Source organism: Xenopus laevis, chromosome 1L, assembly GCF_017654675.1.
Source record: "Xenopus laevis strain J_2021 chromosome 1L, Xenopus_laevis_v10.1, whole genome shotgun sequence".
Taxonomy (NCBI): Eukaryota; Metazoa; Chordata; class Amphibia; order Anura; family Pipidae; genus Xenopus; species Xenopus laevis.
This window is the reverse complement of record NC_054371.1, coordinates 152369045-152393942: the sequence shown is the minus strand read 5'-3', so window position 1 is coordinate 152393942 and position 24898 is coordinate 152369045. Positions and strand designations below refer to the sequence as shown.

General features: G+C 37.3%; 1 protein-coding gene and 1 gene segment (V, D, J or C); both read left to right on the top strand.

Moving 5' to 3' along the window:
* LOC101027262 (uncharacterized) overlaps positions 1 to 24898 on the top strand; it is an 834796-nt gene that overhangs the window by 228421 nt on the left and 581477 nt on the right.
* The window catches only part of LOC108714884, a 540168-nt gene continuing 518003 nt past the window's right edge, over positions 2734 to 24898 (top strand). The window contains 2 exon segments of the C gene segment in view: positions 2734 to 2794; positions 2873 to 3180. Coding sequence covers positions 2749 to 2794; positions 2873 to 3180 — 354 coding nt within the window.

Sequence of the window (24898 nt, the reverse complement as noted above, 5' to 3'; positions counted from 1 at the left end):
TTCCTTTTTATAGTGATGTTCATTTTGTATTTCTATCATTATTTCAAGAACATAATGCCTTTATGTTTGTTTCTAGGCATTTTTGTTGGATGCCTGCCTTTGATTTCAAGTCTGTCTTCATTATGGTTTTTTTATTTTCTTGGGTGGGGGAAGGGGTTAGGGAGGGTGTGGGCTGATAGTTACCCGTCATCATTTGGGTGGAATGGGGAGGGATGGTGGTGGGTATCACAAATGAACTGCTCCAAAGCTACAGTAATTTAACTTGCTGTGAGTTTTTGACTTGTAAAAGGACAAGGAAAGTCTAGTAAAGTGTTAATCTCCTTTCAAAGGCATACCTCCCGTGGAGTTGTCAGTGCTATTGTTTCCCCTCAATTTCAAGTCCTTTTTCTGATCAAATGCCTTGTTGTAGAAGAAAACGCTGATTTAACTAATAAAAGTACCCATCATCCACCTCTGCATCACCAAGACCCTGGAGCATGTGCATCAAAAAATACTTGTGAGCACACTTTGTATGCTGTGACCTGGCAAAGCCCTGCCAGTAAGTGTGCACCAATAGCAACCATCTAACATGGTTGCTATGGTGATGTGCAAACAGGCATGCAGGAAGATATTGGCTCATTTGTAATGGCTTCATATAAGTTGTGTACAGCTATTTTTTGTCAATTAAAAACTTTTGCACCTTTAATTCTGCTAGCTTGTGCATTGTAATGAAGCTCATAATATGATTTTTACAGCAGGGCCATTTTCCGTTTGTTAGAAGTTGTCTGGCTTGTTTTATAGTGTAATATGAAGAAGAGTTTATGTCTTGAGGGGAGATCGTTATACAGAACCAACTATGAGTATGCCCCCATTTCTATTTACACAGGAGAAACTGACTTGTTATTATCCTTGATTATTGTGTTTAATGCCAAAGTAAGCCATTGTCACTCACATAGGATCATGTAAATATAGTCCTCCTTGCAGATTCATGCCCCCCTTCAGTAGTCAGTTCTATTCTAAGTCGACCATCAAGGACACAGTGAAGTGGTTGCAAATTACCTCTTTATTGCTGCACCACTTGTGTAACATCTCAATAGGGGGGCCTCATCAGTACTATATATGGTTTCACAGTTTTATGGTTGTTGGTGCTGATTAGGAAGTACAACTCCTTCAAGGTTCCTACTTACGATTCCCACACCATTTTTTCATCATCACTGTTTTTCTATCTTGTAGAGTGTTGTGTGAAGGGGTTTAAAACCCCCACCTTGTTCTTTGTTCTGTATTCTGCCTCATGCGAGTACAGACTTCATGCAGCTCGTGTCAATAAACTTCACTCTTTACCTCAAGTGATCTCCTGCTTCTGGTGAATTCCCACAACACCCTCATAGAGCTGATGTACTTGTGTTGGAGCATATGGGAAGAGCCTCCTGTCGAAACTAAATTGACATTACAAACCACAATGTTTATAAATTCCTTCACCTTGAGTGAAATGTATTCATATCTAAACCTCAAACCCAAAACAATTCCGAATATATTAGCGAACCAGTCTAGTGATAAGCGAATCTGTTCAGTTTTTCTTTGCCCAAAAATTTATGAAACAGCAAAAGTGCACAAAACACATTGACGTCAACAGGCTTTTCCTAGCCACTTTTTCCAATCTGTGGGAACTTTTCCAGGGCACAATACAATGGATTCTATCAGATTATTAGCTTTTTTTGCAGCAAAACCTGGCAAAAAAATGTGTCAACCACTATGAGCAGGGGCTGCTGCTGCCACCCCCACCCCCGAATGCTTTTCTTTTTGTGTCGGAGGGGGTCGATGATGTTGGCAGAGGGGTCCAGGATGCAAGATGCTAGCACAGAGAGTGCAATTGCTTGTTTGAAAACTGGCAATTCAGCTCTTAAAGTTACCAAGAGCTGCATTTTTGCCATCCCTGGTAACTAGTGGCGAGCTCCCGTCTGAGGGAAATTTTTCAACTTCTCTCTAGCCACTAACTAATACTTGAGGGCAAATGTTATAGTGGGGAAAGCATTTAGTTAATGTTCTCTATAAACCAATGATAATCAATCTGCTAAAGTATTCCTAGTATATTATCTGCATTGCAAAATGTACCATTATGTCTTCCAAGAACATTAAACAACTATAAGAAAAAATCTAGTTCTACTGTTGACAGCTTTCAGATATTGTATCCTTTAAAATGTTTCCCAATGAGCCACTCATCATATATATTTTACTGAGTGGAACACACTGGGGCTCATTTATCAACACTGGGCAAATTTGCCCATGGGCAGTTACCTATAGCAACCAATCAGCGATTAGCTTTTAAAAGCCAGCTGCAAGTAGAACAAATTAATGCAACAATCTGATGGTTATGTGCCCAGTGTTGATAAATGACCCCTACAGTGTTTTTTTTTTTAATTCTAATTAAAGGATTTTCATTATTACCTAATGGTATTATCCAGAACCTCAAAGGGTTCTGGATAATAATAATAAAAAAAAGCAAAGGGATACTCGGTGGTTATTATAAAGTGGACGACATATAATTTATATGAGAATGCAAGTAATCTATCTGTCTTTCTGTCTGTCTGTCTTTAAAAAAAAAAAGGACGGGTTCATGCAATTTAAATACCTAGGATAAGCAGTCATGTTCTGCATGCAAATATTAATCAAATTTTCTTTGAGTTCTTTAAAAAACTGCAGTTTCCAGATAAAGCAGAGGAATCAGATGTGCTGCATCCAACTGCCAGTCCCATAACTCACATTATCAGAATGAAGTCATTGTTTGTTTTCCTAATATCCCTGTCATGTTTATCAGGTAATACAGTGTTTATGAGATATCTGATAATAAAATTGCTGAAGACATCACTTTTATAAACTGTTTTTATCATTCCAGGTGTTCGCTGTGATGTACAACTTGCCCAGTCAGAGTCAGTGGTGATAAAGCCGGGAGGGTCTCACAAACTGTCCTGCACAGCCTCTGGCTTCACATTCATTGGTCACTGGATGCACTGGGTTAGACAGGCTCCTGGGAAACGATTACAGTGGTTATCTGATATTAACTATGATGGGAGTACAACACGCTATGCTGATTCAGTTAAGGGAAGATTCACCATCTCCAGAGACAATAATAACAACAAGTTATATCTGCAAATAAACAATCTACAAACTGAAGACACTGCTGTGTATTACTGTACTAGATACACAGTGACAAAGAATCCCAGAGTCATGTAGCAAATACATTAATACTGTTATTCCAGTGTCTTACAGTTGGAGGCAACAAAAGCACACTGACAGCCTAGACAGACTTACATGTGAAAATGTTATTTTGACAGACCAAAGCAAGACTGCTATGCTCGTCATGCTCTGTGAAACACACAATATATTAACCTTATTAAAGGAGGTTACTGTATTATAACATCATTTTCCTTTTTAAAAAAAATCCATTAACTTGTAATATTTACCACTCTATAACAATACTATTGAGGGAATTCACAATCCAGTGTGGATTATTTGTTACCAGAATTAAATTAAAATGATGTGCATCAATAATTAAAAGAATGCCCAAATCTTTTTGACAAATTAAGAACTTTTTTATTAAAAGAACATTTGTATCACCCTTCACTTGATCACATGCGAATGGATGTTTCAGTCCAAACTGACAATATAAAGTAAATATTAATATCTGGCTGTGAGAAAAGTCAGGTTACAGAATATGTAGGTGTATTACAGTTGAACGCACCAGGCCAAATAAAGGATAACGCACTGTGGGGCTGTATTAACATTGAAATAAAAACCATTACATTAAAAAATGTTTTTTTACACATTTGATTGCCCAGTCAGTTGCAATAACTATTTTCTGTTTCCGAGTTCCAACTGTTTCCTGAGATTGACAGTTTTATGTGCAGGAGTTTGAGACATCTGTTTCCTGCAATGCATGCAGTTGCCTAATTCCATTCCTCACTGGACCACTAGAGTTCACTCAATCCTAAGTGCAAAAAAAGCATCTGCTAAATGAAACAATGACTAGGAATAGGCAGCAATACTGGCAGTACTTGTGTCCAATATCAATTCACCTGTACTATTCATTGTAGAATCCAGGCATTTTATTCTGTAACAAAAATGCTTGTTAAAAATGGCATGTATTGTTGCTACAGAGGATTTTGAAAGGTCCTTAAAATTCTTCAGTCACATGTTATACATGTGGTAAAATGTCTCAAGGCAAGCAACCCAGTAAAGGCTGTTGATGGGTCACACAGGTCATGTAAAGCTCAACAAGATTTACTGGAGCAACACACCCCATACGAAAAGGAAGCACAATTACAATGGCTGCAAGGCCATTAGTGGAGACTTGTTTTTTTTGGAAATTGAAATTCCATCTGTGCTTTCTGATGAAAAAAGCAAAACAAAAGAAGGAAGAGCAAATGGGAAAGGGAAGAGTAAAGAAGTAGCATAAAATGTTAATTTAAAGACAGAGAAAAAACAGAATTAAAGTAATTGGTAAAAATATGGAAGGGTTAGAGAGAAAAGGAGAACATAACAGTAAGACAAAAGAGGAGACACTAAAGGAGAGGAAACAGAGGAATGTTTTAGGGAGAGGAACCTACAGAAGAGACAAGACGAACACAGGTTAAAAAAACAGGTTAATGGAATGTTTGCCCATGTGTAGTCACCCATACCATTAATACAGGTATGGGACCTGTTATCCAGAATGCCTGGGACCTGGGGGGGTTTCGGATAACGGATCTTTCTGTAATTTGGGTTTTCATACCTTAAGTCTACTAGAAAATCCTTTAAACATTAAATACACCCAATAGGCTGGTTTTGCCTCCAATGAGAATTAATTATATCTTAGTTTGGATCACGTACAAGCTACTGTTTTATTATTACAGAGAAAAGGGAAATCATATTTAAAATTTTAATAATTTGGATAAAATTGAGTCTATGGGAGATGGCCTTTCCATAATTCTGAGCTTTCTGGATCACGGGTTTCCAGATAACGGATCCCATACCTGTACTACATTATTCCCTTTATTTGCATGAAAAAGTGTTCAGACCCTTACCATCTCATTGTTAGAACACTGACCCTCTTAATATTATCTCCCAAAAGTTCCTGAAGTTGAAGGTTACCTTATTTTGGTAATTGCAATTTCAAAATACTTACTCATGAGACTGACCATCCAGATATATATCTGCTTCTTCTGCTATAGACCAGTGGGACATTATATACTGTATACAGTGAAACCTCGATTTTAAGTACCCTGATTTTAAGTTTTCTCGCATTTTACATTTTTTATTTGTGGTCCCACACATTTATAATGCATTTCAATGGGTGCAGTTCCCTGATTTTAAGTAATGTTTTCCCAGATTTTACATCAAAATTGTGTCCTGGTGTACCCAAAAACTGCTTTTTTTCCTCTATGAATGTTATTATTTGTGAAATAAAGAGGTTTAAAATACTAAACAGATGTATATTTTGCCATGGTTCTGCCTATAAATGGTCAATTCCAATTAGTCTGCCCTTTATAAAAGTCCTGCACCAATCACTTATTGCTTTAGGTTGTGTATGTGACTGACAGAGAGTCTTGCACATGCCCCCATAGTGTAACATTAACACTGCAATGCTTAACCCTTGTTATTAACACAGTAAATATTGTATCTCAAAGTAAAATGGACTCGTGCTTTTATCCTTTCTGTACTTGAAGAAAAAGTTACTTTAACACATTTCCCTGATTTTCCAATTTTCACGGATTTTACATAATATTTTTTACTGGTCCCCTGAAAAATGTAAAATGGGGGTTCTACTGTATAGAGTTGACTGCACTGGCGTCTAGTAGGTCCCTTCCCTGTCTACTTTTTGTTTGTAGTGGCAAGAAGCTCTGCCTTTTCTAATGAAGTAAATATAATTTCCTAAAGCCCTTCAGACTCACAAATATAACACACATTAGGAGAATAAGATGGCATGATATTATTATTATAATTCTGGCTTTCCATCACATCTACAGTATAAATCAAATCTACGTTAGACTAAAATTTCAGATAACCAGAAAACACATTATTGTATATGGCAGAACGCTGTACTTATACTGAAATTGGAGTGTCATTCTGTACTAGCTAATCAACAAATCAGGGCACAGAACTGTAGCACCATGCAAATGAATACTGCTCTCATGTGCATGGGATTGACATATAAGGCCAGACTTTTTAATGGTAGCCTTAAGGGTAGACTACAGCAATCTACAAAATAGCTTTATTTACTGTAATGGCCTCCCTGTATGATCTGTATGTTATTCTGTTGTTTATCTCAAGTAAATATGCAGGTGAGTATGAAAGAATAAATATATGTAAACTGTGAGTTGTATTTTAATTTCGGTATGCATATATAAACTGTATGAATTTTATGTTTATTTTATATAAAGGATCTGCGGCAGAAATACTTTTAAGTCAGAAGGCTTCAGAAATAGCAAATGTTGGGACATCCATACTGTTACAATGTGAAGTCAGTGGATATAATATTAATGATCACCACATGAGCTGGGTACGTCAGGCTCCTGGAGCTGGAACATTTGAATGGTTAGCAGCTTTCAGAACTGGATATACAACTCACATCTCAGAAAGCTTCAAGGACAGAGTAACTCCATCCACAAGTGGCTCCACTGCACAACTAAGGATTAACAAGTTATCAAGCTCAGACACTGCTACATATTATTGTGCAAGACACAGTGAGGAAGTTCTATGCAGACAGTGTACAAATACCGTAAAAATGTGCAGAAGCAGCTCCTTATCTGGGAATTAGGTTCAGAATAAAATACATTATATTAAACAATGCTGCTACAATGATATCAAATTTCACATTTTTTCAAGTTGTACTATAGTGTTGATAGATGTATGAAATCACTCAATCACATAATTCTAATAGGGAGGAAGAACAAACAATTATAAGCTGCTTATTCATCAAAATCTTAAAAGCTGTGATATGCCAAGATGTTGTATGTTTTAAAACACGCTGCATTTTTTTACTAAATAGTGATGAGCGAATCTATCCTGAAAACTTTGCAAAATGCATTCAAGTAAATGGGCATTTTATCAAAGGTGCATTTCAACCCTGTTTTTTCTGATTAAAAACAGCCAGGCTTAATGGCAGCCAGCCCCTTTGAATGTAAGCACCACAATATAATGTACTTTACCGTGAGAGAAGTTGTCACACTGAACACTAAAATGACAATCAAAGGAAATTCCAGAAGAGGTCCAGAAAATATTACAAAACCATTGTTAAGGCATTGGGTCATAATGAGAGCCATTATATCGAAATGGAGAAGAGCTAGAACACTATTGGGAATGTAATAAAGTTGCAAAGAGAAAAACAATTTTAAGAAGTGCTTGAAGGTGTCGTAATCTTTTGGAGCAAATGTAACAACTTTTTCAGTAAGAAGTTTTATTACATTCTCTGCGCACTGGCGCAACCTGTAAAATTTGCGAACTTTCTTCCACTGTCACTAGACAGTTTCCGGGTTCACTAAAGCTATATTAAATTAACGCAAAGGGAAATTTGTTTGCGCAAAGGCATAACTTTTTGCATTTCGAATAGTTTTTCTGTGACCATCTTTTATTACATTCCCCCCATATCTTCTCAGGAATGGCCACTCAACAAAGAACTGGAAGATCAGATTGGGTAAAATGGAATTTGTGGGAGTGTAAAAAGACAGAGACCACTGTTATCAGAAAGTAACTCATCTTAGATTTGTAAAATCTGCAGAAAAAAATATTTCCAAACCCATTTAAATAGGAAAATCCAGGATTTACAAGAATGCGAAAAGAAAAAAATCCATAGAAGGGGTAGATGAAAGTGTGGGAAAACAAGAAATATTGCAACCAAGACAAATGTTGTGTTTTATAACGTGATCAGTATCAGATGTGGCTTCCCACTATAAAACATAGAGTAGAAACTTGAACAAGTATTGGCCAAAGAGTTTCATCCTGTTACCAACCACGATTGACTAAAAACTGTATTGCTCTTTAACACAACCATAATATGTGTATAATTGCTAGCCCCATGTCAGATTTGAAAATTAAATATATAGAAATCAGTTTGCTCTTCTCAAAAACAGATTTCAATGCAGGATTCTGCTGGAGGAGTGCTATTAACTAATGCATTTGTAATAAAAAAAACATTTTGCAATGACAGAATCCCTTACTAATTACTATATTCTAGCATAACAGGCAGATAGCCTAACTCACAATACTTGTAAAGTATAACTGTGTACTGTATATAAGACCTGTGAGTAGTGATTTGCGAATTTATTCGCAAGGTGGGAATTTGCGGCGAATTCCCGCGATTCGCTTGCGGTAAATAAATTCACTAAACTGCAGCGAAAATTCGCCAGCGTCAAAAAAAATGGACATCGGCATTAAAAACGAGACGCCGGCGCCATTTCGGAAATTTTCTGGCGAAACGCCCTGAATTTGCCCATCACTACCTGTGAGTTCAGATCTCTGTCTGTGTTGATATACTGCTCAGACATGGGCTGCATGCAGGATCCATTGTTGCTAGTATATTTGAGTGTCTTTACCCACAACAGATCAACAAATAAGGACCACATATTAAAGGGATCCTGTCATCGGAAAACATGTTTTTTTCAAAATGCATCAGTTAATAGTGCTACTCCAGCAGAATTCTGCACTGAAATCCATTTCTCTAAAGAGCAAACAGATTTTTTTATATTAAATTTTGAAATCTGACATGGGGCTAGACATTTTGTCAATTTCCCAGCTGCCCCTGGTCATGTGACTTGTGCCTGCACTTTTGGAGAGAAATGCTTTCTGGCAGGCTGCTGTTTTTCCTTCTCAATGTAACTGAATGTGTCTCAGTGAGACATGGGTTTTTGCTATTGAGTGTTGTTCTTAGATCTACCAGGCAGCTGTTATCTTGTGTTAGGGAGCTGTTTTCTGGTTACCTTCCCATGGTTTTTTTTTTTTGGCTGCTGGGGGGGGGAGGGAGGGGGGTGATATCACTCCAACTTGCAGTACAGCAGTAAAGAGTGACTGGAGTTTATCAGAGCACAAGTCACATGACGGGGGCAGCTGGGAAATTGACAAAATGTCTAGCCCCATGTCAGATTTCAAAACTGAATATAAAAAAATCTGTTTGCTCTTTTGAGAAATGGATTTTAGTGCAGAATTCTGCTGGAGCAGAACTATTAACTGATTCATTTTGAAAAAAATTTTTTCCCATGACAGTATCCCTTTAAGGACCTTGAGGAAGTACCTGCTCAAAATGCTATTATTCGTGAATGTTAACAGTTAACAGCAACATGGAAAACATCTGTGTCCTGCTCCATATACAGTACTGTGCATTTTTTAGGATTCATATGCTTCTAGGGTAAAGTTATTCTAAATAATAATTAGTGGGGCTCAACAAAACACAACAACATAGATATTTATATTGGCAGTTTTTAGAGTATTCTGCATAACAGGATTCTGGATAACTAAAAAAATATTTTGCAGATATGCTCCACCATCATGATGGATGGCTTTCACTATTAATCCACTTGGCTTTCAGCCTTGTGCTTTTATATGGTCATGAGTCTCCTGATGACTTACAAAGTCCTACAATATCTTACAATAGGGGATACTTTATTCACAATATATATGGGGTCCATTATACAGATATCACTATATTATGTTGATACATTATATGAAGATAATGTATCAACATTTTTTTCTCTCTCCACAAATGTTGTATTATACCTGGAAGGCATAAAAGACCAAGTGACACTTTTTGGGATACAAGAGTTTTTTTTATACTCATCAGTAGCACATGCAAATCTAGGATCTTGCCAGCGGTTAGACAAGGTTAAAAAGCCAGAGTGCAAGAGCTGCTGGTCTTAAACATTAATTCTGTTTTCTGTGTCTATAACCTGTCATCAGTGCAAAATATGATTCTGTTATATATCTTATTGGGATTCTCAATGATCATTGGTAAGAGAAAACTTTAGGAGTTCATTATTGTACTTGTCTAATGTGTATCTAATATATTTATTTTCTATTATAGGAGTTATTTCAGACATTCAGTTAATACAGACAGGCTCAGAAATAAAAAAGCCTGGAGAAACAGTGAAGTTAACTTGCAAAACCTCAGGGTATGATTTTGGCAGCTATGGTATGAACTGGGTTCAGCAGATCCCAGGAAAAGGTTTAGCGTGGGTTGGCAATATAAATACTGAAACTGGCAACACAGTCTATGCTTCATCATTTAAAGGAAGATTTACAATCACCAAAGACAATTCAATTAGTACAGCCTATCTGGAGATAAGCAGCCTGAAGCCAGAAGATACTGCAACCTATTACTGTGCAAGACACAATGAGAACAATTAAGAAAACCCAATACAAAAACCCTCAGCAACAACAGCATACATGTAACCACTAGGCAGCAGCAGATGTTTAAAAAAACATTTTAAAAGTTGTTAGCCCCGTGTAACACCAGAGTTAGCGTAACAGGTGGCAAAGCAGTAAAATATTATTTTAACAAGAAACTGCTTATCAGGGCCGGAACTAGGGGTAGGCAGAGTAGGCACGTGCCTAGGGCGCAAAGCTGAGGGTGAGCCAGGCTCGTACCTGCTCTGTCGCCTACCCCGTGTCCGGTCCCGCCTCTCCTCGTCTGGTACTGGCGTAAATGCACTTCTGCGCATGCGCGCGCACATTTCGCGCATGCGCATTGGAGCGCACTTTCGCGCATGCGCAGTCGAGCATGCACAGAGCCGGCGCCTTGGCCCGCCAGGCTGCCTAGGGCGCCTGGCCGGGTTGGCCCGGCTCTGCTGCTTATCAGTAGTGATGTAAGTATCATAAGGGCTACACTTAATAGAAATGCACTGATCATGCTTTGCCTATACATCAGTTAAATATATGGGCATTGTAGGATATAGATAAGGAAATTCACTGAATGAAGTTGGCAATATCATGTAAATCCAGACTGCTCTTAAAGGCTGGTAAGAGTAATGAATATGCCCTGTGTCCTGAGCTGTCAGATAATACACACCCTTAAGGTGTGTAAACTCAAATCTGCCAGCAACCTGCAAAATGTATGTTGAAGTTGGCCCAAACCTGCCCGATCCAGATATTTTTTTTATATATTCTAAATATTTATTAAAGGGGTTGTTCAACTTTCTATTTTCTATGTGTGACCTTTCTTCTAATATTGAAGTGTTAATCGAATTTTTCACCTTTCTAAGGGTGGATTCTGGAGAAAGGCGAATCTTCCTGAAAAGCCTTCTCGCTGGCTAGAATGTAAATCGCTAGCTGGAGCACTTCTTTCAGATGAGTTTAGAAAAAAAGAAGCGGTCCATGTGCCATCCCTCTGGCGATTACATTCTAGCCGGGGGATGGCTTTTCAGGGAGATTAGTCGCTCGAAGAAGAGATTTGTCGATGCGGTATTAATCTCCCCTGAATCTTAGCGTGTGTCACCACCTTAAAGCAGTTCTGGGAGAGGGGGTCAACGGCCCTGTAAACTGTTCTAAGTTGATACATTTAGTTGATGACATTTCTTATTTTTGTCCCTGCTGAGCAGAACCGCTGAGTTTCATTAAAGGCAACTGTTTGAATTGTTACAATAGTTGCTAATACTACAGAGAAGCTCCTGAAAAATGTATCACTTAATGATGCAAAATGGTAACAGTTCAGAATCTGCACCTGGATTACTAAACTGCCAGACTGAAACACTAAAGACAGGAACGTTAAACCTTAAGTTTAGATTTTGGAAAAAAAAAAACTTTAATTTTTGGAAAGTAATTGAAAAAAGTCTTTATTTCTGGAGAACAGTCTGAAAACAACTCAACTGAAAAAGTGTTTGGAAGGTGAAAAACCCCTTTAATATCATACAAGTTCAGCATTTACCTATATGAATAAGTTTGCATTTTCACATGCATTGCTTGGAGGAAGTCTGTTTGTGATGCCCAATTTGTCTTCATGTACTGTACATAACAGGTTAAAAATAGAGAGCTAACTATGACAAATGTTACCTTGTTCTGCTACATGGGGTTCTGAGTAATTGGAATTGGAAGCCTGTGCCATATACAGTAATTCTCATATGTGGTGACATTAGCATAAGCACATGCATTAAAATCATAGTAAATGTCTGGTGAAAAAATTCTTCTGTTGTGCATTAATTGTGCTAGTTTTTTTTTCTATTTTTAGTTTCGATTGTTTGAATCTTGTCTGTTTTATGCAATCTATTCTTTGTGGCCTTGGGATAATCCTGCACATGTGACATACAGTACCTCTGGTTAGGTATCCAGTTTCAACAGTTGGCTCAGTGGCACTTATGGGGGAATATAATATGTTTTGTAAGAGCAAAAAACATTTGCAAAGACCATTGCAAACATTAGTGATCAAGATTTTCATCGTCCCTTTTGACTGATTTCAGAACTCAGCAACTACCACACAAAGTATAAGGGGCTGTGTATGTAATAAAATGATGACAAAATATATAACGAAACTCCAGAGCAGTTGTTAATGGTAAACTTTGCTAAGCGATAATGAGTCATGTCATATTCGCTAGCAAATGATTTTACTGCGATTGTAAACATCAATTGTGATTTTAATTATATTCCCCCTTTAGGTATTGGTTTAGTAAAGAGCAAGGAAGCAAGCACAATAATATACTTGCACTATAGGTATGGGACATGTTATCCAGAATACTTGGGACCTAGATTTTTTGGATAAGGGATCTTTCCAGAATTTGGATCATCATACTTTTTGGGGCCGATTCATCAAGAGTCGAATATCGAGGGTTAATTAACCCTCGATATTCGACTAGGAACTAAAATCGTTCGACTTCGAATATCGAAGTCGAACGATTTAGCGCAAATCCTACGATCGAAGGATTATTCGTTCGATCGAACGATTAAATCCTTCGAATCGAACGATTCGAAGGATTTTAATCCAACGATCGAAGGAATATCCTTCGATCAAAAAAAACTCAGGCAAGCCTATGGGGACCTTCCCCATAGGCTAACATTGAGTTCGGTAGCTTTTAGCTGCCGAACTAGGGGGTCGAAGTTTTTCTTAAAGAGACAGTACTTCGACTATCGAATGGTCGAATAGCCGAACGATTTTTAGTACGAATCCTTCTATTCGTAGTCGAAGTCGTAGTCGAAGGTCGAAGTAGCCCATTCGATGGTCGAAGTAGCCCAAAAACCACTTCGAAATTCGAAGTTTTTTTAAATCGAATCCTTCACTCGAGCTTTGTAAATGTGCCCCTTTGTCTACTAAAAAATCGTTTAAAAATTAAATAAACCCAATAGAAATGTTTTGCCTCAAATAAAGATTAATTATGTCTTATTTTGGATCAAGTACAAGGTACTGTTTTGTTATTACAGGGAAAAAGGAAATCATTTTAAAAATACATTTGGATCTCCAAACTTGTCTCCTTAACTTAAAATCATTTAAACATCAATTAAACCCAACAGGTTTGTTTTGCCGCCAATATGGATTAATTGTATATAAGTGTGGTTAGTTTAGTCAAGTACAAGGTACAGTTAATTTTCATACAAGGAAATAAACAGCTTGCAATACAGCTTTGGTCACTATATGGCAGTGTAACAGTAAAGCATATAAACATAAGCAATTAAACATACATATTTTAAACATTATACACAGTTAGCTGTAGCACAACAGCACAACATGTCCTAGATACACTAAAAATTCCACCCTGAAAATGCCCCAAAAAAAGTACAAAATGACTGGCATTGAAGACTAATGAAGTACAGGAGATGGTTCTGACTGAAATAGTAAATATATGCTGTAGGAACATGCATAGGAAAATAGAAAAGTAGTGTATAGAGGTAATAAAATAATGCTGGTAAACCATGGACCACTAGCTAATACTACATATATGATAGATTGTAAACAAAATAGTGTGCAATCGTTTTGTGTAAACAATGCCAAATTGCACTTATTATGCCTGAAATGTATTCCAGATGTGTTAACCACAAAGAAATGCACAAAAGAACACGTATAAAGATGGGAGGGTGTTACTAAAATTAGGGCTCACAACCAGGCATTCTCAGCACGCTGTACAAAATCCAGAGTTCTCCATACTACTTTCCCAAAAGATCCTATGGTGCTTTTATTGGGCAGGAAGCCACACAACTATACCAACTCGGCCCACAGATTAAGTCAACATATTTTGATGGCGGCGAGGCTTATCATAGCAGCTAATTGGAAAAAAACAGGAATACCTCTGGGTTCTCTCAAGGCAGAAATAATTTGCATCGCCACTAATGAGAAGCTTACTTATACTCTGAAAAATGATATGGTGGCCTTTGACAAAATATGGCTACCATGGCTAGCTCATGAAAATGACTCTCAGCTTTTCCAAGCCCTGCACTCATGATGTAGACTGTACTAGTTGGCGATCAGTAACTCCCACATCCAGACTCCCTCCTAAATGTGCCATTATAGATATCCCACCGCCTTACGACTATGTTATTTTTTACATTGTCTGCTAACAGTATGTCTTTCCTCTCTTATCTCTGATCTTCCACCCCCTCCTCCCCACCCACCCCCCTTTTTTTTTTCTCTTCTTCTCTTCTTCTCTTTCTCTCCCTTTCTTTTTTCTTCACTGTATAATGTTCATTACCAGTTGTATTGCATGTGACAATTACTAACAGGATACCGTGTGCCACGGATAGCCTGATCTTTGCATAACTAAACTCAATAAAACTTGTCATTTTAAAAAAAAATTAGGGCTCACAAAAAATAAATCAAAAAATTTATATTTTACTATTTCACATACTTATACCACAAAAACAAATTTTAGGAAGTTAATAAAATAAAATAATCACTATAATCACAACTGGATAAATGTATCTTGCTGTTATACCAATGGCTTTCAACATTATGCAAACAACATTCAAATGTCCTGTTTAGTCCTTACAAAAGTGTAACTTTCAGATGAAAACAGAGAAAGGTAGTCATGATGCATTCAACTCACACTCAAACTATGCGGTCATTGCTTGTTTTTTTAATTTCGCTGTCAATTCTATCAGGTAATAGAATTCAAAAGATATAGGATACTATAATATCATTTATTCCATGTCATTTTTTTAAAACTATTATTGTGTTTCATCTTTTCCAGGGTGTCACTGTGAAGTACAACTTGCCCAGTCAGAGTCAGTGGTGATAAAGCCGGGAGGGTCTCACAAACTGTCCTGCACAGCCTCTGGCTTCACATTCAGTAGCACCTGGATGAGCTGGGTTAGACAGGCTCCTGGGAAAGGATTACAGTGGGTATGTCACATTCACCCTGATGGGAGTAGTAACACATACTGTGCTGATTCAGTTAAAGGAAGATTCGCCATCTCCAGAGACAATAATAACAACAAGTTATATCTGCAAATGAACAATCTACAAACTGAAGACACGGCAGTGTATTACTGTGCTAGACACACAGTGACAAATAGTCTCAGAGCAGTGCAGAAAAAACTCTGTTCCTGTCCTTTCCACAGTCATGCAGTTGGAGACAACAGAAGTAACTTCACATCTCATTTATAAAATGAAATTAACATGCTAGAAGACTTTAAGTATAAAGCAGGAATCTTATAATAAAAATATGTAATATTATATATATATATATATATATATATATATATATATATATATATATCCTGCTTTGCTCCACCAAAAATTAGCAAGAAAACTTCCAAGTCAATGGGACATTTGGCGCACAACAATTTTGAAGCAGTGCAACATTTTTTAACTATACATTAGAGTCTATGGGCTTTTTTTTAGTGGTGAAACGTGGCAAAATATTTCCCTCATCCCTACTCACTACACTTACAGCTGACCAGGGATAGAGTAAGCAGAGCAGACATGTAGGAAAGGTAACATCCTATGTTGAAAGTCACAAGGCTACTGTATGTTGAAGATTATTACATGGCTACTGTATGTGCTTATTTATACACTCTATTGGCAACAAGGAGGTATATAGCTAATTTCACTAATATTGTGTGCATATATATTTGGTACATGTATGTAACACAATTTAAACTCACTCAGGTTGCTCCTGTCAAAAGTTGCAGCATTATGCAAATAACATTCCAATGTTCTGTTGAATTCTTTAAAAACCAGCCGCTCCCAGATAAAGGAGAGGAATCAGGTGTGCTGCATCCAACTGCCAGACCCATAACTGACAGTATGAAGTCATTGCTTGCTTTTTTTCTAGATCTTTATTAATGTCACCGTTATGTTTATCAGGTAAGAATATTCAGGAAACATTCACTAGAATGTATTCAGTTATTCAGCTGGCTGTGGAAGTCCCCTGATGTTAAAAAGTACACAATCAGATCAAGTAGTGACTCTTTACTGATGTGCAGCCATGAAGATCATTAACAAAATGAAGTGCCTCAAATATCTTAGCGGAATTAACTCTTTAGAGCACTACTACCATCACAAACAGAAGAGACTTTTAGAAAATAAATTGGAGGTTCACACGGTCTTGCAGATGAACACAGGAACAACTTTATTAACAGCACCAGCATTGCTTTTCCAACAGTAATGACTGTACAAGTCCTACGGTTATTATCATTGAAAAAAACTAGGGTTTCTATCATGCAGGGTGCATTTGTTGCCCACATCCCTTTCTTCAGACCAGGGGCTCTGTCTTATACCGATTTCATACACAGGGTCAGTCTTGTGTCGAGGCTCTAAACCCAGCTTAACCCAGTTCCCTCTTTCTCTGGGACCCTTTTTTTGGTGAGGTACCTCTGGCGCCTTTCTTACTCCTCATTGGAGCCTTAACTGGCCTACCATTAAATCTCCACAGATCTAACCTATCACTTTCATCACTAACTATTCACTCCCAGTGGTACCTCAGTGAGGAGGAAAGCCTCAAGACTTCTTGGCTTCATTGATTCATTTATTCTTTCTTCTCACATCAGCCAAAGAGGAAATAAACCATTTCCACTCCTTAAAGGCATATTCACATCAGTTGCTTTCAGTTTTATCCAACAGACCACACAGGAAGCTAGACAGACTACAAATTAGCAGTCTAAAAGCTTGCAGTCCGCCGAGTAACTAATTATCGGACAGTTAAACAATGGAGGCAAATGTTATAAGGTTGAATGAGCTGTATTTGCAAATGCCTCATGAGCTAGCTGAACTTTAATAACAATCAACTAGAGGACACTGTCCCCCTTCTGCCTCTCCCCTAGAGGTGTTTTAAAGGGGTTGTTCACCTTCCAAATACTTTTTTCAGTTTAATTATTTTCAGATTGTTCCCCAGAAATAAAAACTTATTTTGATTACTTTAAATTTTTTATTTTTTACCGTTTTTCCAAAATCTAATGCTGTCTCTTGTGTTTGAGTCTGGCAGCTCAGTAATTCAGAAGCCGACTCACAATTTTGCAACACTTAGTTAATAAATTTTTCAGTAACATATGTGGAATATTAGCAACTATTTTATCAATTTTAACAGCTGCCTTTAATGAAACCCAAGGGAGTAGTGATGGGCGAATTTATTCGCCATGCGCGAATTCGTGGCGAATTTGCGCGATTCGCCGACAGCGGATATAATTCGCAAAACGCACGCAAAAATTCGCGTCAAAAACTAGACGCTGGTGCCGCTTCGCGACTTTTTTGCCGTTTCGCGAAATTCGCAAATTTTTCGGCAAAGCGAAAATTCGCCCATCACTACAGGGGAGTGCTGCGCAATATATTGGCGCTCTATACAGTAAATACATGCACTAATAATAATAATAATTCTGCTCAGCAGGGACCAAGATAAGAAATGTATCAACTAAATGTATTAATTTTTGGTTAACAGAGTCCCCCCCCCAGAGCTGCTTTTGAAGGTGAAAATTAAACGTTACTCTTCAATATTAGAAAAACGGTCACACATAGAAGAAAGTAACACATTGGAAAAAATCTTTATTTCTGGTGAACTATCTGAAACGATCTGAACTGAAAAAAGTGTTGGAAGGCGAACAACCCCTTTCAGTGAGAGGGTGGCATGCCCCCTATTTTCATGTGGTGATTTATATATGATATAATAAATAAAGTACCCCCAGTTGCAAAATTTGAGTATATAAGAAGTTACCTCGGCCTTGTGTTTTTCTATGGTCATGAAAAATCCTCTGTAACTTATAATATCATTATAATTTACAAGAGGGGGTACTTTATTCACTATATATATAAATAAAACATCATATTACGTCACACTCACAGGTCTTTAGTGATGAACATAAAAGTACATTTATTGAGCCGATTTTTTACATTTTTTTGTTCATTACTAAAGACCCATGAGTAGTGATGGGCGAATCTGCGCAGCAAAATTTGCGAAACGGCTTGATGTCAATGGGCGTCAAAATAATTTTGACATGAGCGTCATTTTTTATATGTGCTACTATTTGGTCCAAACGCACAAAAATTTTTTTTGACCCGGCGAATTTTTCGTCGGCGAATTGATGCCACAGTTTTGCAAATTCATTTGATTGCGGCGAAATATGGATATTCGCTGTGAATTAGTGTCTGCCAAATCTATTCACCCATCACTACCTGTGAGTGTGGTGTAATATGATGTTTTATAATTTCCAGACTCCTGCACCCAGGCATGTAACCTTATTTAATGGAGTGCTCATTTTGACTGATAAAGTAAAGTAAAGGACTTAACTACATTTCTCATTGAGTACAATAGCTATTTTCATCTTTATCATCCTCCGCCTTCACTGACACGTCATTATGTAAATAGTAATTAATCAAATTTCTATTCTGTTTTTGCATTTTTCTTATCTTCCAAATAAATAAGGAGAAGGCAGATTAGATAGAACAGATCAGCATTTACAGAGTACAACATGGATTCTGTAAACATGAAACTCTTTTTTAGCTTGCTTATTTCACTATTATATATATCAGGTAACGCTGTTCAGGTAATAGCAAAAAAGATGAATTTACTTAAAATACATTTTTATTAACAGATTCTTTATGTCTCAACTTTTTCAGGAGTTTACTGTGATGTACAACTTGCCCAGTCAGTCCAGTCAGTGGTGATAAAGCCAGGAGAGTCTCATACACTTTTCTGCACAGCCTCTGGCTTCAATTTCAGTGATTATTAAATGAACTGGGTTAGACAGGCTCCTGGGAAAGGATTACAGTGGGTTTCTTCTATTAGTGCCGCAAGTGGAAGGGATAAACATTATGCTGATTCAGTCAAAGAAAGATTCACCATCTCAATGATAAGCGCATGTCACATCTAGAGATGAATAATCTGCAACCAGAAGACACAGCTGTTTATTACTGTACAAGACATAAAAGAGACACAGTGATAGTCTCACAGTGCGAAATAAGAATGAGAATTTGTTTTAACAAAGAAATTTCTCCAGGTTCAGGCTGGCAAATTGTCATGATAAAGATAGAGCAGCCACGTTTCCATCTCATTATCCATGTCGTGTCCTCCATGCTGATATACCACATACAAAATGTATTTGTGGTATCAATTGTCTAGAGAATTTTCCCCTATATAGGGCAAGGTGAGAATCTTGCCTCAGGCATTATTGGCCAACAAGTTACTGGGGCAGAAAAAAAGCAGCTCCTGGTAATTTTAAGAGCTTCTAGTGCAGAGAGTGCAACCCCCTCCAACACAAGATAGGTAAGAGTGGTGAGGAGAGGGGTGCAGCATCACAACGACTGCCTCAGGGTGGCTTAGGGGCCAGAATTGCCCCTAGACAAAAGATTTGACTTCAACCTTACATACCACACCAATTTTACACACCCCAGATATACTACAGAAACGGCATAACGAGTAAATTTAGCCACAGACTTACCAGCATAACCATTAAGTAAAATGGATAAAGGACATATTAACTCCAGATGTGTCAGTATAATCACCAAATAAAATGGATAAAGGTCATAACCCCAGATGTGCCAGTATAATCTATAAAATGGATAATGGACATATGAACCACAGAGGTTACAATATAATCCCTAAATAAAATGGGTAACAGCAACACTAATGGCAGACATGCCAGTATAATAACTAAAACATGGAAAACTGCAATAGTAACTCCAGATGTGCCAGTAGAACCACTTAATATAATGGAGAACAAGCAAATTAACCCCAGACATATAGTATAATTACTACAGAAAATGGATAATGGGCATATTAACCCCAGACATGCCAGTAATATCACTGTAGAAATGGCCAATTAATCCCAGACAAGCCAAACAAAAATTCTCATTAAGCACTCGATTAATGCCAGAGATTCCAGTAAGATGAATGCAGAAATGGAGAGATGGAGAGTATTACCTCACCTACACTGGCACAAGCAGAATACCAATTCTTTCCACAAGCCCACTCTGCATCCATCTCTCTCTCTCTCTCACTCTCTCTCTCTCTCTCTCTCTCTCTCTCTCTCTCTCTCTCTCTCTCTCTCTCTCTCTCTCTCTCTCTCTCTCTCTCTCTCTCCCTCCCTCCCTCCCTCCCTCCCTCCCTCCCTCTGCCTGGCTTAAACAACTGTAGAGGATCCAAGATGGCTGTGCATTCCATTGTGGATTTTTTTCTTAAGATGCATTGAAATTGATTTTTCTTACACCCAAAAAATTGTGAAAACAAACATCCTTTGACTCGAATGCATTGGTCATGAAAGAATAAAGTAGAGAAAAAATACCCATTGACTCCAATGCATTTAGCCCCAGAAAACAACACAATGAAAAATACCAATTGACTCCATTGCATTTGTTGCAATAAAAAACAATTATTTACTCCAATACATTTAGTGAAATTTCACCATTTTAGTTTTGCAAATTTTTCAGTAAGGTGAAAAGCGGCAGTTTTGCTTATCACTAGCCCTGAGCATCTGTACATACAATGAGCTCACAGTATCACTGATGGTACTTGAGAAATATATTTTTGTTCATAGTCATTTCACAGTACAGGTATCAGACTTGTTATCCAGAACACTTGGGATCTGGGGTTTTTCGAGACAAGGGATCTTTCCATTATTTGGATCTCCATACCTTAAGTCTACTTAAAAAATGATTTTAATATGAAATGAACCCAATAGGATTGCTCTGCCTCCAATAAGGATGAATCATATCTTAGTTGACTTTAAAAACAGTTTTACTTTTACAGAGAAAAGGGGAAATCATTTTTTAAAAATGGAGATTTTTGACTGCAATAAAATCTATGGGAACTTTTTGAATAACGTGTTTCCAGATAAAGGATCCCTTACCTGTATACATCAGTGCATTACCCCATAGAAGAGCAAAGCCCTTATTTCCCAACATGTATAAAGTAGAAAAAAAAATGTAAAGGTGATAGTGTATCTTTGAAAATGTTTTTTTAATTTGCATATTACATTTAACATGTAACATATAAATTTTTTTGTTATCTAAAATAAATACATTATATACACAATACATTTCTAAATATTACAATATTTGTCTCCCACAACAGCCTGTTGTCTCATCTCATTCTGTGGTCCCTCCTAGTAAATGACAGTTTATACATAAAATTTCCCTTGAATTATTAATCTCCAGTGTGCTCTGCAGATATACCTTTTCCACTGTCTGTTTGTTAGATTTCACCTGCCTTTTAATGTGCATTTCAGTCTGGGTGCATTATACAGTTATTTCCCGTTGCCTTATAATATTCCTCTATTGGGCTACTTTGGATAATGGTGAAATAAGAACTCCAACTTGAAATTAATAAGTATTTATTGAGAAAAATAATTCAGTAAATGCTTATCCTAGTAATTTTAAGCTTGTTCCAATAGCCTGTCAGTTAGTGATTATAGTAGACAAAGAGGTGGGTGTATCTACAACATATTACACTAAATCTAACACTATATTACACTGAGGAATGCTAAAGGTTATATATTACAATACTTCTTACTGTATGCAAATGAAGTCTGCACTTCCTGCCTTGAGCTTAATAAGAAGGAATTCGGGGTCTGTAATTCCATATCAGAGTATTGTGCTAGTTCTGCAACACCATGTTTGTCTTGTGCTTTATTTTGTGCCTCTCATTTCTCTCCGGTGAGTGGGAAGGGTCTCACACACGCTCAGTTATATGCAATGTCAGTGCATATTAATCATCTGTTTTCTTATTTCTAGAAGTCAAATCTGATATTGAGCTTGTTCAGCCAAGTTCAGAAATCAAATCACCTGGTGAGAGTGTTAAACTGTCCTGCAAGATATCAGGTTACACATTCACCAGCTATTGGTTACACTGGATACAGCAGGTTCCTGGGAAAGGATTGCAATGGATAGGCAGAATATATCCTGGAGATGCAGATACAAGCTACTCACCCTCATACCAAGGAAGGTGCCATATTAGCACTGATAATTCACAAAGCACAGCATTCCTGCAACTGAACAATCTAAAAGTGGAGGACACTGCCATGTATTACTGTGCTAGAAGACACAGTGAAAACAACCAACTGACAAGTCATACAAAATCATTCCATGAAGTCATGCTACAGTACCACTAGAGAGCACCACCACATAAATAACTGTACATATATATTTTTTGCATAGCACTGCCTTTACAACATTAGTTAAGTATACTTTGCATGTATAATAAAGAGAATGGAAGTAAACAATTAACTTTTATTCTCCACTTTGAATAAATGATGCATGACATGATTAATATACCGTATATATACAGTACATAAAAGGAGTTGTTAATGTAAAATATGCACTGTAAGCATTCTTTTATTTGTGAACATTTTTCTTCTACATGCATTTAATACATGTTCATAGCATGTTTAATAAAACATCGAACTGGAAACATTGTTTTCAAAAATATATATTCCATTGAACAGGCTTTAAAAAAATGCATTATGTGAAATTAAAATTCACAATCGTGATTGTAGTAAGAGAATGTATAATTAACTTGCATAAAGTCCTGCACTGCATAAAGCTGAGACACAGAATGCAACCAGCCTTCAGGATTACAGGTATGTGATCTGTTATCCAGAATGTTCGGGACCTGGTGCTTTCCGGATATCGGATATTTCAGTTATTTGGATCTTCATACCTTAAGGGGCAGATTCACTAAGGGTCGAATTTCGAAGTTAAAAATACTTCGAAATTCGACCCTCGAATTGAAATCCTTCGACTTCGAATATCGAAGTCGAAGGATTTAGCGCTAATCCTGCGATCGATCGATCGAAGGATTTTTCGTTCGAGCGAACGATTAAATCCTTCGAATCGAACGATTCGAAGGATTTTAATCCAACGATCGAAGGAAAATCCTTCGATCAAAAAATCACAGGCAAGCCTATGGGGACATTCCCCATAGGCTAACATTGACTTCGGTAGCTTTTAGCTGCCGAAGTAGGGGGTCGAAGTTTTTTTTAAAGGGGAAGTACTTCGACTATCGAATGGTCGAATAGTCGAACAATTTTTCGTTCGATTCGTTCGATTTCGAACGAATTCGAACGAATTTAACCAATTCGATGGTTGAAGTACCCAAAAAATACTTCGAAATTCAAAGTTTTTTCATTCGAATCCTTCACTCGAGCTTAGTGAATCGGCCCCTAAGTGTACCAGAAAATCATGTAAACATTAAATAAACTCAATAGGCTGGTTTTGCTTCCAGTAAGGATTAATTATATTTCAGTTTGGATCAAGTACAATGAACTGTTTTATTATAACAGAGAAAAAAGAAATCATTTTTAAAAATTTGGATTATTTGAATATGGGAGGCAGTCTTTCTGTAACTCGGAGCTTTCAGGATAACGGGTCTTCAGATAACGGATCCCATACCTGTATAATGCAAAGGATATTTCCATACGACTTTACTATGTACTGTTGTAAATCCAGCTGTCTCTCCAGTGTGCAACAAGCATTAGCTCAGATCCCATTGGTTGATGTGGAAGGCAAGGGGAAGATAATAATGATGTGTGTTTTTCACCAGCTAAACAGACTGCAAATTGTGATGCAAAACTCTACTGAGAGAAAAAGTTCACTCATGCCTATTTATTACTAGCCTCTAGAAAAAAAATGATAGTGCATAAATACCTGTATCTAACCCTGTTCTACATGTAAAAATTATATATATTTTTGTTATAGTCTGTGACAAGTTTTAAGTGAGTAGCCAGAGTGTTCCCAGCAGGAAACCCACCAGCCATGGTTTAAGAGGAGAGGCTGATCTTGATTGGGCCGGCCAGAGCCCAAAAGTGATGCCCGTGAGCGTGTATCCACCCTGGCAGTGTGCTGTTATGGGCAATGTTTCTCTTTCATTTCCTGCGCAGAACAGCCAGAAAAAGATACAAAGTTTCTAACTTAAGTGGCTTTTGGCAGAGAGGCCAGAATAGAGACATTGATACTTTTGTAGCAATTTAAGATGAGGAGGTCTCTTGAGGAAACTGATTTGGAGCTTAAAGGGCAATTCACCTTCATTAGCAAAACTGTAATAACTAAAAAAAAAACAACAGAATGTGTTCAAACTTTCATAACCTGGCAAATTTTGTAAAATAAACATGGTAATTAGGGGGTGTGGGCACAAAAATGAGTGTGGTCAAAAAGAATTTGACGCATTCTGAGCAGCAAATGTTTTTGTCCCTCTTTCTGTTTCCAAAATGTTGGGTGGTATGTAGTATATATAAGCATACAGTATATATAAGCGCATTATGCATAATAGAGCAAAGGCATTGTATTCCACCATGTATATGATACTAATATGTCTTTGAATGTCTAAAAAATCTCTCACAGACTCTAGTTACCACACCAGTCCCACAAGTCTTGTTTATTAGCCCACTATAAGGTTAACCCATGTGATCTCAATTTCATTTTCTTACTGCCACATTCCCACAGTTCTATGCAATGTTACCTCCTGGTAAATGGCGTTGTATATGTCAAGTTTCCCTCTGCTTGGTAGTTTTCAGTATAGTATGTTCTGCAGATAGTTAGTGATGGGTAAAAAAC